We start from the raw sequence: 16,093 nt of genomic DNA on the forward strand, positions 1-16,093 counted from the left end.
TCCTGAGGTCGTCCCAACAGTTAAGTCCAAGCTTCTGGAAGGTTCTAGGGGAATTCAGCTGCATCCCGGTGGAAAGCTCTCCCCGCGTGCTGACTCTGTGGAGACCACCCTGCCGGCCTCACCCCTCGTGCAGACCAGACGAGGCCCCAGTGAACTGTATGCAGGAATCTCGTTTCAAACTGCACTGCTGGGACAAAGGGCCACCTGCCCCAGTCGCAGTGAGGTCACAGCCCACCATTTCAGAAGCACGCTGCATCCCGAGGGACAGGGTGACCCTTGAAAACTTCCAAAACTGGCTTTCTCTGCTCAAACACTTAGGATTTAACCGGGAACATTCGACCTGGTCTTCCACCTCTGCCTGGTCTGCCTCATGTGACATCACGTGTGAACGTTAATGCAAGGAAAACAACGTTTAAGTGGAAAAGAGAGAGGAAAAAAAAGAATTCTAGTGTTTTGTATTAAAATATTTTATATTAATCATTCAAACTTAAATTTTATACAATGAATGCATACATCACCGGGGTGTCTGTCTCAGAGGGAGGTCGGGGAGGCGACGGGGTGGGGTGCGCCCCGCACGCTGGTACTTGCCCAGCTGTGAGCAGGGGATGAAAGGCAGGAGACAGGCGCTTTCCTCTGCTCGTCCTGCTGGTTCCGGGAGGGAGACGGGGATGTCACAGCGAAGAGATGGATCCTTGGGCGTCTCCTCGGGCCTCCTGCACTGGGATGAGCTGTGTTTCCGTGCCCTGGGTGAGCCACCCAGAGCCCGAGGCCCTCCGACCAGCGAGCCCTTGACATAACAGTGGCTGCGACATGTCACAACGTGAAGCGGGGACCGCCGAGACCGAGTGTGCGTCTATCTATAGGGACTTCCGAGGCCTCGCCTGTGGCAAGCCTGGCCCGCGGCCGTGCTGCCGGCGGGCGCGAGCACGGGGCCCGCGCCTAGGCGGTGGGCATGTCAGCCTTGCTGAGCGCGATGGCCAGCTCGAGGTCCTCCTGCTCCTGCCGCCGCAGCCGCGCCAGCCTCTCCTGCTCCGCCTTCTCGCTCTCCCGCTTGGCCCACGCCAGCTGCTGCTCCTCATTGCCAAACTGCGAAGGAAAAACGGAGGGTGGGTTACACGGCCCCGGCGCTGGCTGCCTGCTTGCTGGGGCGGGGAGGGGTGGGGGCGTGCTGCTGGGCGAGGAGGCGGAGGCCTGTCGGGGGTGGACGGGTGGGTGCGGGGAAACGCAGTGCTGGGGTGTGTGCGGGAAGGTGCCCGGTGTGCAGGTGAAGACCAGGAAACGCCGGAAGCCCTTGTCTTGGTTGGGGAGGGGGAGGGGACGCGCACGCCCCAGTCCTGCCCCCCAGTCTGGAAGGGGTCAATGCACTGAGACACAGGGCTGAGTCTGACCTTAACTGCCACCAGACAAACCAGCTGTCCCGTCCCTGCAGGGACCTGAAGCAGGCGGAAGCCAGGCATGATATCGGGGACACTGAGAGACTTCCAGGGACTCCCCCCCACAGCACGCCCGCGGGGCCTCTTCTCGGGGGATGGCAGGGGCGTCTCTGGAAGCAGCTGGGGAGCAGAGTCAGTGGAACCCCAAGGAGCTGGGACAGCAAACCCCACGGAGCCTGGGCCTCGACGGGCCTTGATGCCCGGGTGAGAGGCGCTGGGGCTGGAGAGTTCCGGTTCAAACAGATCTCTGAGTCTCAAACGCGTAAAGGGGCCTTGAGGCCAAGCAAGATGATGAGGTCCTGAAACGCAGCATCTCCGTCTCAGCCACAGTCCCAGGAGCTCTGGGAGACGCTCAGAGCCGCCTTGTACTTGGACGTTTACAGGAGCCCTGGCATTTACACCGCCATCTGGTCCAGGAGTTTTTTATTCTTGGGGTCCTTTTCCGAAAGGTTCAACTTTTTAAAGAATCATTTTTTAAAACAAGGGAAGAAATCGTTTTGATCCTGAGATGGGTGAATTCAAACCATTCGGGGTACCTTAGCTCTATGGAAAGAAAAGCAAAGCCAGACCTCACACGCTTTTCCCCTGGTGGGGGTCCCCAACCCCCCGAGGCCCCCAGTTGCTGTACTCTGCCTCCAGTTGAGAGGCCTCCAGCACCACTGGCCCCGAGCAGAGCTGCAGCCCATTCGGACCCCTGGCCTGCCTGGATCAGCGTCTCTCTTCCGTGCACTGACTCTGGCTGGCTCTCTGCTAAGCACTGGATGACACACCAAAGGTAAAGAGGGGCCTGGCGCCACTCGGGAACAAACAGACCTACAGACAATCCCAACCTGAGAGAGGCTCTTGTGGAGGCCCCGGCAGACCCACCAGGAGCCCCGCGGAAGGAACAGAGACAGGAATTCATGGCTACTTCTTCACACACACACAGTCTGAGTGGCAACCCAGGAGGTGGGCTGACAGCTGAGAACACTGAGGCCTGGGGGTGGAGGTGCAGGTGGCTGCAGAGCCTGGGCCCTCGGGACTCTGGACCTCCTCCCTGGTTCGGGGGGCAGTGGGGATGGCAGTGGTCAGCTGTAACTGCAGAGTTGAGGGCACAGGACAGGCCCTGGAGGTCTGGGCACCATCCCCAGTGAGGTGCCAGCTCTTGGGCGCCAAGTGCTCAAACTTGGTGCTGCCAGAAGAGCACAGGGTCGAAGGGGCCGGACCTCGAGGGGCTTACAGGCCCCAGAAGGGAGCTAAGAGTCTCCTGAGGAGGCTCCCTGGGCAAGCGAACGGGGCGATGGGGTTGGCAGCTTCTCAATGTTTCATGACCTGACAGCCAGTGTGCGGGTGAGGCAGGGCCAGACAGCGGGGACTGGGGCAGGGAAGGGCTGGGTGGGGGGAGGCTGCTTTGGAGCTGGATGTGGCCCCGAGGAGAAGGAGGAAGCAGGACAGCCCGGGAGGCCTCTCTCCACCTGCCTGGGGAGTCAGACAGGGGCAGGTGAGGGTCAGCACGAAGAGGGGCTGTCCCCGGGAACAAAGGCTGGTCCTTGTTTTCTAGAGAAACTGCCCAGAAAAATGCTCAGAGGGCTGATGGGTCTCCAAGTTGGACTCCTGAAAGCCAGTCCCCGCCCCTCGTGTTTCCACCACTGGTCACAGATAATCGCCCTCCCCCCTCCACCGCCCCACCGTATTCTTTGGGGAATTTTTCAACACCTCTTCAGGAGAAAAACAAGGAAAAAACAACAAATGCTGATGGGAATGACTGCGGTGCTGCTGACAGCATGGGGAGGGGACAGCTGGGCTGACAGGGGCCTCGCCCTTGCCAGCTCAGAGGAGGGGGCGGGTAGGGGCCAACAAGTAATGACCGGGGTGGTCCACACCAAAGCTGAAAACCAAGGCCCGGAGGGGTCAAGGGATTGGCTGAGGTCACGTGGCCAGGGACGGGCAGGCTGGGCCCACGCCACGGTGCCTGCTCAGCCCGGGTGCCTCCTGCTCAAGGAGTCTGTGTGTTCACAGGAAACGTGCTGACAGGAACGTTCTAGATGCCTTCAGAGTGGACTGGTTTGAGGCCAGCTTAGGATCCAGGATGGAGACTTGCAGCAGGCACGTGGTCTGCTTGCACTTGAGGAGCACAACGGGCTGTGATGTCTGAGGGATACTGGAGGAAGGGGCTTCTCTGTGGCTCCCTCTGTGTCTCGGAGCAGCAGAAAATCCTTCCCCCGGCCCTGGTGGAGATACCTTGACGGGGCCGCGCTCTTGTCCTCTGACCTGGACGCGTTACACGCCGGCGCGAATCTGGACCGCCTGAGGGTGCAGGAGCTGCTCGGTAAACGGCAAGCTCCGATTTCTGCTTCACTCTTGTGCCGTCGAGGAACCGAGACCTGGCTGGGCACGAGCATTCTGCTCTTCTGAGATACCTCCCGCGCCGGGGCCTGACGGACTCTAAGCGGTTTGTTTTCGGCGGCCTCTCCACAGAAATCCGAGGTTCAGAGGCCTCTGAAGAGGCACGTGAAGCACCAGCACCCTTCCTCCCCAGGGATCGACATGTGCACCCGTCTGCCACCACTACGCGTGGGGACACTTCTAGCCACGTCCCATTAACTCGCTTACCCTGCTATCGCAAGGACAGCAGGATAATGCATGTGGGATCCGCGGCATGTGGGATCTTCCCGGACCGGGGCACGAACCCGTGTCCCCTGCATCGGCAGGCAGACCCTCAACCACCGCGCCACCAGGGAAGCATCCGACTCGTTTGACGACGCAAAGCGTGACTGATCCCGTCTGATATTTGCTCTGCTCTTAATGCAGACTTCCCAAAAGAAAGCGCTGTTTTGCTCACCTCTAAATACTACTTCCTAGTAAACACGTTCACCTAAGACAGAAAGGCTTGTTTTAAAAGAAATACCAGAGAGAGTTCCTGTGAGCCGCTACAAGCACAAGTAACCCACTGATGGAAACTGGGGGCTTATGAATGAGAGGGTTCCAGAGTGGCAGAGCTGGGGTGCCAAGGGGGGCGGGATTGAGTACACTTGTAACACTGGCATCCCTGAACTCCAACACGGACCAAGCTGCTTTTGCACGCGTAACAACATGGCCTGATGGCACGCTTAGAACATCCAATCTGAACGAGGCACGCTGCCAGGCTGCTGGGCAGTTAGAGACCTCTCTGCATCTACTCAGGGAAGCTGAAGCAACAAACCAGAGGAACCGACTTTGGCCTCGAGTTGGCATGTATCTTTGAGGTCCAGTGAACACAGAAACCACCGGCCAATGGACTGAGCCCCCGGACGCCATGAAAACGCAAGGACATCCTGAGTCCCTGGAGGTGGGACACTTTTGACCATGTTTTGGACCATGGTATGACTGAGGGGACAAACCAAACCAATTAGGTGTCCTGCCTCCCATGCATCCCATCCCATTAGAGTGGGCTGGATCTCCCAGTCAGGTGATTTCCCCTGGAAAGACTGGGGCGTCTGAAGCGGGAAAGGTGATTTTAAACGTAAAACAGCAGGGCTGCAAACTGGGCAGAATCCAATTCCTCACCTGCAGTTGAGGGTGATTAAATCCCAGGGGTGTTTTAAAATCGATGTTAACAACTGTGCTGGAATGACCAGAAATGATGTGTCAAATGATAACTTGAAATCTTCGGGTTTAAAAAAAAAAAAATTTTCCAAAAACCAGCTGGGGGTGGGGGGGGTGGGCACAGGAAATAGAACTGTGCATTTCAGAGAGAGAACAGTCATTTCTTCCAATTGCCATTCAAATCCACTTGCCCTTCCGCCCTACCCTAGAGTACCTGAGTCATGCGTGAATAGCTCTATTTTTTTTCATCAGTGTTTCAGTTTTTCCATTGAAAAATAAAGGCAGTGCTATCTAAGAAACTGTAGATAAAGCGGGTTTTGTTTCTGGCTTTTATTAACAATGTTGCCACTTGTATATATATCCACACTGTGCCCTGGCCGTCAGCACAACCCCGCTAACTGCAGTCGTAAAATATTTACAGGTCGCCAAGAGCCAGGAATGTGTCGGCGTCTTGGGCGATTTCAATAAGCCACGACAGCTGTGCGCGAGGTGGATCTGAAAGGAACTGGGTGTTCACTGGGCACTGATATGGCAGAGCGTGCTTTAAGACGGATATTCTAGGAGTGGAAGCATCTATAAACAACACATCTCACAACGAACGAGGAAACTGCAAAATCGAGGGAAGAAAACCTTTTAAAAAACACAGGTGCGCAACAGACAGTGAAACTGATTCTGGGAAGACAACGTCTGAAGCTCTCTGAGAACAAGATCTCTGGGTACTGATGAGGGTACTGAAAACACTCTAATGTGACAGCGTTTTACAATCTGGAATCTTTTTTCACACCAAGACACAAAACCAGACCTTCAAAATCCCTGGATTAGCTTCGAAAAAGGCACTTAACTCTGCTAATGGCTTTCTGAGTTTGGGGGGTTTTTCCCTGCAAAAGGAAGGGGATTCAGAGTGGCTGTTCTAGGTTGCATTTCAGTTTTCATTGTAGCTGGTAACTGAAATAAAAGTTTTAAAAAACCAAATTTGCTTTCCCTTCATGTGATCCGGCTGGGTCCTTCAATTCGCACTTGCTGCCCAAAATGCACTGGGTGGGACCATCAGAACTCCCCCACAAAGACTTTTTTGAGGACAGCAAGACCCGAATGTAACTTTAGCAGTCTTGTTTTCGTACTTCAGAAGCGTCTGATGTCGTGGCTTCCAAAAAAATCAATGAACACAACAGGCTCTGGGCAACAGAACTAATACAAAGAGTCTACCGTGAAGGACAGAAAAACAGGCATACTGGGCCACCCTGCTGGAAGAAAACGTGCCCTTATCACAGAGTATCCAAACCAGAGCTCTTTTTTTTTTATTGAGAAACCGTTTTTCTTACAGAAAGCAGCAGTACAGAATAAATAACACGGGTGATGGTGTGAGGTACCGGGAGACTTGAGCCAGGAGGAGGTTTGCCATTCGAAAGAGACAAAAAAGAAATAACCCCAAAGAAGCTGCAAGCGTAGGGAGGGGAGGGAATGGCGCGGAGGCGGAGAACTTAACTTACAGAGGTGAAGTCTGCAAAGCCCAAGGAGGAGGCTTTAGAAGGTTTAGCTGAAGAGGAGGGAGCAAATGGATCTTTTCCACTAAACGGGTCCCCAAACCCCTTTTTATTTTGGAACGGGTCACTGCTGTCAGCCCCGAGTGGCTGGAATGGATCGGGGGGCTCGGGAAAGTCTGCAGAACCAAGCTGGCTTACGGGTGTACTTTTACCTGGAAAGTTTAGGAGAAGAAAAAAAAAAAAAAAAAAAAAGGAGAAAAAAAAGAAATACAAGTTACTGACCACAGACAGAACAGAGTCCTGACTGAAGAGCCGGGCACCAGCTCCCTGGGAAACCCTATCCCTCTTTGGAAAGAGCTGGAATGCCGCTCATGGGACGGACCCCGGGGAATCTGCGTGGATCTTGGCTTTCCTCTCCATTTATCCCGGAGGCTTAATGGTTTGTGGGCGTTACAAGAAAACCACTTCAGATGACCCCCTCCCCTCCCCTCCCACCGCAGCTAAAATTTACATCATCTTTAAAGAGCTCACATGCAGGCGTGTTTCAAAGTGATTCATTTTAGCATGGCAACACATTTACTATCGCACTGAGTTTTTCAAAAGTCACGGCTGAGCAGAAAAATACACTGCAAGCGTCCAACGATTAAAAAAAAGGGGGTGGAGATTACTTGCAACTAAACAGGGCGATTAGTTTCACAATGTGGTGTGTGCAGAGTTAGCCGTGTTAGTCGTGAGGGTCCGGAGGCAGCTCACCAGACAAACCCACTCTGCCGTCCTGGGTTTAAATTCGTTTCCAGCTCCCGCTTCTGTCCCTTTGGCTCCAAGGGGCAGGCTTTGGGCCTTTCTGGGCTCTTGCCAAGAGGGTGGCTCTGGGATGCCCCGGTCCCGGCAAGGCAGATCTCCACGGGGACGCGGGAGAGAGATGTTTAGAATTGGAGGGAAATGAGGTTGTGAGGCCATGCTTCGGGGGTATGGCCTGAGGACAGGTGGCTTCTCCCAACAAATCCTGCCAATATGTCAGAACAATCCGCTAGGAACCTGAACCTTCTCCAGGCCTGCTTGGCAAGAGGGGGCGGGGGGCCCACGTGATGAGCCTCAGGGATCTGCCTGTTTTGCAGGCCAGGTTCCTGCCTGATGCCACTCATTTGCCCAACAGCTGCCCAGGGTACTGGGGTAACCCAGGGGGTGAGACGTTCAATCTGGCAGCTCTGTGTCCAAGCCCGGGCTAGAGGCTCGAGGATACTTAACACGATTCTGATTTGTTAACTGAGCTGCCTATGTTTACTCTTGCAATTTCAAAGTAATGCGCAAAAACAACCCAAAAGCCGAGGGTCACATTCCACAGAAGACCCTGGACATCCAGCTGCACGTCCAGAGAATGCCCCTGGCCCTGAGCTACAGCTGACCCCTGTAGCACCTGAGCCCAGGACACCTGCCTTCTTCACCCTGCTCGCCTCCGCCACCCCACCTGCCCGCACGTCCATGTCCGTGCCCAGCTCCAAAACCACCCTCTCTGACGCTGCTTCCCAGGCCACATTTCTGACAGCCTCAAGGTGTCCCTAACGACTCCTGCCTCTGTCACCCTTAGTTCTGAGACCCAGATGAGGACAAACCCCTCAGCCCCAGCTGGCCTCAGTTTCCTGTCTGGGAAGTGGGAACGAAGAGGTAGGGGTCAGACTGGGTGACTGGTGCACGGCGTGCTCCTCGGGGCTGCACGGGGCTGCGCCCCACTCCAGGCCACTCAGCATCCGGCACCGCAGTGCCTGCGCAAGTGGGGCTCAGTGTGTGTGGGGCCTGTGAGAGCCTGGCCTGAGGCCCCCCCCAGACACGCAAGTTTATTTACTTGTCACTCGACGCAGCAGCTGGGTGGCCGTAAGGTACAAATGCCACCCTGTCTCTGTCAGCTTCACCCATGCATGAGAAATTCGAGTTACCAGTGACGTGGTCCCGCCTGGGAGAGCCCACGGAGAAGAGATGGGCGCCGAGCCCACCAGAAGCACTGGTTAAAATCCCCACACCCCATCCCACCTGAATCGGGACTTCTGGGTGGGCGGGGGATGCCAGTGCATGGATGCCCCCACCGACAGCTGGAACACAGAGGCCCCAAGCTGCCCCCTCCCGTCAGAGCTGCTGCTGGTTTCTTTTCGCTTGTTCAAGGAAACCGAGAGTCTTAACTTCCCGAGGCTTGCCCAGGACTCTGAGACACATGCAGCCCTGCACCCAGCCCTCTGTTGCTTCCTGCGGTCAGAGCGGAGCACCTCTATGCCCTTGCCTGTGGCCTAATGGGGCCCCTTTGCTGACCCCTGGCCTTTGCAGGTTCTCACTGTCATGAGCAGCACCCCCACGCACGTGTGTTTATTTATAGGAAACGTTTCTGGAGGTGGAGCTGTGGGTCAGAAGGTGTGCCCACTGCAGCCTGACCTTCCCTGTCACACTGCCTGTCCCAGGCTCCGACAGGATGCACCCCGACCAAGAAGGGAGGGTGGAGAGGAGGCTGTAGGCTGGGACATCGGTCAACCTCTCCCTGTGGCCACGAATCAGTTCAGTCAGCCCTGAGGCCCAATAAGCCAGGTGAGCCACCGACAAAGCCCCGGGGTGGGGGGCCCTTCCCCAGAAGGGCGGTGCCAAGTCCCGCGGCACAGCAGGAATTAGGGCCTCTCTCCCCCAGGGTAACTGCTTCTCAGGGTGAAGTCCTGGGGCTGATCCCCACGACCCATCTTCTGTGCAGGCTGAGTTCTCTACCTCTGGTCCCTTCTCTCCTATTTGTGACAGAGCCACAGACTTCAGGCGGCCCACCCCACCCAGCACCAAATGCCCCTCCCTGAGACGTTCTCCCTGCTGTCGGCTATCCTGCCTCCTCCTCTCCCTCCTGGACCTCAGCCCCTAGGCTTCAGAGAGCAGGGCGATCTGGGTGCTGGCTTTGAAGAAATGCCTCCCCCAAGGCCACCTTACACAACCAGGCTACTCCCTGGTCCAAGGGTTGAGCCGATGGGTGAGCCAAGGCCTCCCAGGCCCAGCACCACAGTGACCGGAGAGCGCTACCGTGTTGCCGCGGACCCCTTCCCCTCTCTTCAGAGGCGAGCGTGCAGCTCTGGCGGGAGGGGTCGGGCAAGACCTGCCCCGCAGCGTGTCAACTCCAGGCTGCGCAGCTGCGAGCAGTGGGCAGCCAGGCGGAGCCCAGGGGCACCCTGGGCAGGAGGGAGGGTGGGCGTGAGGCAGGGTGCTCTGGTCCACATGGCCGCACCACCACCTCAGGCGAGTGGTCCTCACCTCTCCCGGGTCCCTGGGAATCACCCCTGCGACAGCCACTGGCTGCTCACCCTCTCGGCTTCTCACCCCATGGGCCGTCCGCACCCAGCAAGGTGGCCTTTTAACGCAGAGCTGACCCGACACTGCCGAGCTCCCCCGCTGCTCTGGGAATACACACCCCAGCCTCGGCCATCCTGCCCTGCCCAGCGCAGCCCTCTGCGCTTCCTGCTGCCCAGGCTGGAACGCTCTTCCTCGTGTGGGTGCCGCACACACAGAGGCCGCCCTCCCCACTTCTGGCTCAGACACCTCTGCAGCCCTCGTCACGCTCCGTCGTTATTATGTCACTTGCTGTATATTTTCTCTCTTTCCCAACAGAACGTGAGCTCCACGAGGGTGAGGGCCCTGCTGTCCTCAGCTGTGTCCCCGCTGCCTAGGGCAGGGCCCGCTGCTTAGACCCCTCTGCTGAACGGAGCTTTCTAACGTGCAAGCTCCACCGTGCCCGGCCCTGCCCTGGGGCCCCGCATCCGCTGTGGCGAATCCAGAAGGCCCTACAGCCCACACGGAACCCTTCCCAACATCACCCCCCAACCGCCCTCCAGGGCCTGAGCGGCACCTCCCTCCCCCCCCAGGACCCCCCAACCCCGGGCTTCTTTTCAGACAGCCCCTCTGCCCAGATGGCACCTCCACCTCAAACGCCTGTGACCCGCTGTCTCCCCATGCCTGTGTTCAGCCCTCCCAGCTCGGCCCTGGGCAGGGAGTGGGGTGTGGGCCCCTGGAAGACGGTGCAAAGCACGGCCACCACCCCACTCAGCCTTGCTCTCTCAGCCTCAGTTTCCTTATCCATGAAATGGGGTTGTGATGGGCTGAATTGGTTCCCCTCGCAACACCCCCCAATTCACTATGTTCAGGTCCTCTCGCCCAGTACCTCGGAATGTGACTGTCTTTGGACACGGGATCTTTGCAGAAGTAATTAAATTAGAATGAGGTCCTATGAGTGGGCCCTAATCCAATAGGACTGGTGATCTTGGAAGCAGAGGAGAGTCGGACACAGACATGCACAGAGCGGAGACCCCGGGAAGACACGGGGGGGAGGACGCTGTCTACAAGCCAAGCAGAGAGGCCTCAGGAGAAACCAACCCTACCTACACCTTGACCTCGGACTTGCAGCCTCCAAATCTGTGAGACGATCAGTTTCGGCTGTCTAAGCCACCCAGTCTGTGGTATTTGTTACGGAGGCCCTAGCACACTCTCACAGGGTAATAGAGCACCGGCTGTGCACGGCTGCCGGAGCCGGGCTCGGCCTGGGATGGGCTGCCTGCTTTCGTAAATCAAGCGTTACTGGTCTGCCAATGCCAGGCCAGGCCGGCGCAGCTCCAATCCCTAGAGGTCAGGACAGCTTGCCCCTATGGGCCCCACTAGGAAACCGAGGACCCCCGACTGCAGCTCTCTGCTCTAACAGAGCCACTCGTATGTCCCGTGCGCAGCGTGGTGGGCACGTGCAGCCCCTGGGCAACAGTGTCCTCCCCTTGAACTGCTGAGTTGTGTGCACTGGCCGCCACCATCCTGCTTCCTTGGTCCCCCCAGGCAGCCTCCTTCCGCAGGGTGGAGTAGCACCACGCCCCAGGTGTGCTCCACACCCACCAGAGTCCCCCTGCAGGGTGCACCAAGATGCAGACCCCGCCTCGCTCTCCAAACCCCAAGCCGCGGCATCACTGGGGCTTGATCGTGGACGGACAGACATGTTCCCGAGTGAACTATGCTCGGGGTGGGGGGGGGGCCCTGAAACACCTGCAGCCTTCTCTGGGCCCACGGTGACGGGTCCTCACCTGTGAACTGAGCCGGTACAATGTGTGCCTCTGGCAGGGGCACCCTGGGAGACGCGGTCCTGAGGGGTGGCGACACTGAGGGAAGGGACACTGACCTCAGCGGGCACAGTCCCTGCAGCCTGGCCACCGCGGCCTCCTTCCCATAGCAACTAGCGACTTCCACCATGCTGACCGCCCTGCACTGTCCAGCCCGGCCAGTCTCCCCCGGCCCTGACACAGCCTTTCCCTTCCCCTGGAAGACCCTTCTCCAGGGCTCACTCCACCCCTGCAGGCTTCCCCACTGCCCTGTCTACCTCCCGTGCACCAACCTGTCTTGGTCTCCAGCACACCTGAGGGTCAGCTCCACGTAGGTGGGGCTCAGCACACTGCAGGTGCCAGTAATACCAGCCCCCTCTTCTTGGTGGGGGTCCTCATGGGCGGGATGCCACCACCCAGGCTCCACGGGGCCATCCTGAGGGGCCTGAGGCCTTTGGGGGAACCTCACTGATGAGCCAGGAAGGGATACAGCCATCTGGCTTCCCTCCTTTGCAAGAAAGGGCGACAAGTATTCATCGGTGCACTCTTAGGCTAATGTTTTTAAAATCAGAAACTAAAAGAATGGACCAAATAGCAAAATCCAAATCCAAGAAAAAGTAAGAGTTGCCAGGGACAGGCTGAAAAGCCCAGGGCCCAGAGCAGCCTCTGGTTCCAGCAGCAAGTCCAGGGTGGACGGCTGCTTGACTTCCTGGAGCACTTCTTGCAGGAGTTGCTCACAAAGGGCAGACATCTGAGCCGGGAGAAGTGGGTCAGTCGACCCCAGCCAGGCCCTGAGAGCGACCACAACAGTCCAAATGTTCAAATAAATACATCATTGCCCACTTGTGCGCTCTTCTTTTTTTTCCTTTTTCAATTAAGAAGACCTTCCTCCCCTGCTTTGGGGGATTTTTTTTTTTTTTAATCAGTTTTTGGTGGGGGGTGGGGGGCAGTTAAGAATCCAGCCAGCTAGAATGTCAAGTTGAGGTTTCCGACAAGCAAAGAGATGATCGGGGAGATGAGAACTGGCAATCATGTCAAGCACAGCCCGGGACTGGTTTTGCTCTGCTGCCGAAACCGTTGTTATTTAGAAATCATGACTGTGTTAATATGAAACCAGGGCACATCAACTGCTCCTGTTTTCGGGGGCGTGAGGGGGAGAAAATCAAACGGTTTTTTCTCGGTTATCTGTTTTTGTGCTCAGGCACAGAGGCTGAATTATCGGACCTGGCACGTGCGAAATCGGTGGCATCCCCGGATCGGCCTGACACGATGCTCGCGAGCATAGGCTTTTTACAAAGAAACCCTCGCCCTGATTGCCCTTGGTCCAAACTTCCCACTCTGCGCCCCTGTTTATTTTTAGCAGCTGCGCTTTTAAAACATTCTGGGGCTAGTTCCTGCTTTTATGTAACCACTTCTGCTAACCCTTAATTGTTTTGGTTTTTTTCCGATTTTCTGAGGTGTTGCTCATCTCAAACGGGACAAAGTAACTCGATCTGCCTCCATGCCCCCCGAGCAAAGCCGGCTGCCCGGCTTTATGCCTTTCCATGGCTCCGGGTACGGAGAGTGAGGAAAAAGCTTGACTGGGGCGTGTTTCAGTGAAGAGAGCACAGATCACCCTTTTTTTTTTTTAATTTTGGTATAAAGCTAACCAGGATGATACCTGGCCTGTCATTCCTAGACACCTGCCCAGGGAAGGGAGCCCCGAGCGTAGGGGAGGCTGTGACTGCAGAGGCTGGAGCCTGTGACTTCCAGCCCTGGGGGCTGGCTGGAAGCTGCTGCCGCGCCCCCCAGAGAGACTCTCCATCACTCAGAGGAGTCTTCATGACCAGAGGGAGGAACGCAAGGTTGAGGATAGGACAGAATAGGACTTATTTCAAACCGCAGCAGTTTCAGCAGCTACCCCAGCGGTGCACCGAAACCACACACAGGACAGCCTTGAGCAAAAACAATATGAACCCGATCGTTTACCACGGTGTGTGCTGTTAAAAAAAACTTCGGTGGCCGGCCCCACCCTGGTAGCAATGTCTTTTATTCCCCTACTTCTGAACTTTCTGAGGCCACACAGGCCCCCGGCAACCCAGCAGTGGTGAAGCCCGTGCCGACCCTCCCTCCTCGCCTCTCGGGAAGCTCTCTGCCGGGAGGGTCCCTGCAGCGGTGGTGAGTGGAGAGAATGATAGAACACAAACCCCCCTCAACATACAAATGTGAACACTGAAAGAAGCCAGATTCTCTTGCTTGAAATTCTTTACTTAGAAGAAAAGTAAGAGGGTTGGGTGATTTTGGGGGGGGGTCTCAATAAATCGGATGAATGAAAATATCAAAAATAGACATGAGTCTGAGTGTATGTTTTCATCCCAACCAGATACTTGCTGCGTTCTATTTATAAGATTGAGGGCTGCAGTTGGGAAATGCAGTTCTGTAGATGAGACTTAAATACAAAAACAACAAAACACAAAAATAAAAAACAAAGGTTTGTGGTCAGGACAGCTGCCCCACCTGAGCTACTACCCTACACAACACAGGACGTTCCCAAACTGCCATTCGTTGCAACACGGGACGTCCACACAACTGTCACTCGTCCTACACTACGGGGGACGCCTACACAACAGTCACTCGTCCTACACTACAGGGGACGCCTACACAACTGTCACTCGTCCTACACTATAGGGGACGCCTACACAACCGCCAGGCTTCCGAGAGTCATACTACACAGGAGAGCTGTGGCTGGGAGGAGGCACTCCTTGTCACCTTGGTGCCTCCCTTCCTGCCCCCTTAAACCCACCAACAAAGCTTAACTGGGGGGAGAGAGAAAGCAGGCTGTCCGGAGCACAACCTTTCACATCCATAATCACTTGGGAACTTTTTACTGAAGAAGATCGCTTTTCACCAACACACGTGAAAAACACACGTCCCCCTGTGGCGGGATGGGGCGGGAGAGCGAGGAGAGCTAATTTCTCAGGACGTGACCCATAGGGCCACCCAAGCGGCTTGCCAGCAAGGAGTCCTGCAGACACCAGCCCCGCTCGCTGTGGCTGATGCACACGCGAGGAGAAGGCAAGCCCGGCAGATCAAAGCCGTGCCAAGCAGCACAGTGCCGGCAGATAAAATCTGAGGTCCCCACCATCACAATCTTGAGATTTTCCACTAAAAATATTTACCGAATTTTAAGAAAAATCTGCTTAATGCATTGAAGGGAACAGGATGAGGTTTGGTTCTGAATTGTTGAGAAAAGCTGAACAAATATTTACTATTATCCACCAGGCGCCCCCTGAACTGATGCGTTTTTCATTCTCTGTGAGGTGCCCAGGGTAGTCAAGGCTGAGGAGCCCAGTGGATGTGGGGTCTTCGCACTGTCAGAAGGAAAAGCAGAGAAGGGGGAAAAGTAGCCACACTTTCAGGGTCCTCAAAAGACAAATATCCTTTGGACTGAAAAATACAATTTTCAAGGTTTCCACGAAAAGCTCCTAAGACATTCATAAGAAACCTGACAGGGGCCACTTTAGTTCTGCAGCAAAAACGGGGAGTGGGCACATGACATATAAACGAATTTACAAATCACAGATCAGTCTTTGCAACCAAAATAATGCAGACTGGCAGGTCTCACAGTTCTGCTTTTTGAAAAATCGTACTTGTTCTTTGATTTGCGCCTGCAACACACTCTGCTGAATCAGCCCTGTGTGCTGGCCTGCCTCGTCCCTCTGAGGGGCCTAGGGTGCCTTGGGGGGGGACAAGGGATATGTTAGCTACAGCCTGGTGGGGAGAGCCCTGGGGCCGCGGTGGCCCAGGCTTTGTTCCTCCCTATAGAGCAGTGCCAATGCTGCCAGAACGTCACCACTGCACGGGCAGAGAGGCGCCGTGCCCACATTTAACAAAATCCCCAGGGTGCCACACGGTGGGTCTGGAAGCCAGTTTGAAGGCACTTGTGCACTGAAGGGGGGGTGCAGAGCCCACCCGGAGCCCCCTCCCGTTGTCGGGGCCGCATGAAAGGAGCCAGAGAGCCTGCAGTAGATGGGGGACCCGCCCACTCTCACTCCCTTTACAGCCAGTTCCCACCACCCACTCAGATTACACACATGTGCTGTTTTTCAACTGACAATGGCGGCGGCCGGGGGTTGACTCAGTGCTCTGAATGTGAGAGATGAGGGACCACATTCACCCCATCAGAACAGCAAGGGCTGCACAAGGAACATCGTCCTGGGCCCCCTCACCTTGCTGTAGGTGGAACCAAGGGGCTGCAGGAGGCCTGGGGGCAGGTACACGAGGCAGCCCCTGGCGGCCGGGGAGGGGGCCGGGGTCAAGGTGGCAGCTGCTGTCCGTTCACACGGATGCGCAGACACCAGAGAGGGGAGTCCACACTCTCTGGGCCTGCACCCTAACACGAGGCCCTGCTACACCCCGCCACCAGAGCCCAGCTGGCTGAGCCCTGACTCCTCTGCTCCAGAACCCCAAGCCTGGGCACTTGCACCCTGCTGAACGATAGGCAACAAGAGCGTCACTCAACTCCCACTCAATCCACCGCTCG

General features: G+C 56.3%; 1 protein-coding gene across 11 annotated transcripts in view; it reads right to left on the reverse strand.

The window, feature by feature from the left end:
• Positions 1-444: 444 nt before the first annotated feature.
• The window catches only part of EPS15L1 (epidermal growth factor receptor pathway substrate 15 like 1), a 101,089-nt gene continuing 85,440 nt past the window's right edge, over positions 445-16,093 (reverse strand). For 5 of the 11 annotated variants that reach the window (XM_060296818.2, XM_060296819.2, XM_060296817.2 and 2 more), the window contains 2 exons: positions 6,488-6,693; positions 445-1,086 (listed from right to left, as the gene is read on the reverse strand). In XM_060296818.2, the coding sequence (XP_060152801.1) occupies positions 940-1,086; positions 6,488-6,693 (353 nt within the window). In that variant the 3' untranslated portion in view covers positions 445-939. Of the gene's footprint in view, positions 1,087-6,487; positions 6,694-6,716; positions 7,488-16,093 lie in introns of those variants that run through there. The other 6 variants (XM_030880246.3, XR_009563531.1, XM_030880268.3 and 3 more) reach the window with 6 other exon arrangements.

This window comes from Globicephala melas, chromosome 3 (genome assembly GCF_963455315.2).
Source record: "Globicephala melas chromosome 3, mGloMel1.2, whole genome shotgun sequence".
In the NCBI taxonomy this organism is placed as follows: Eukaryota; Metazoa; Chordata; class Mammalia; order Artiodactyla; family Delphinidae; genus Globicephala; species Globicephala melas.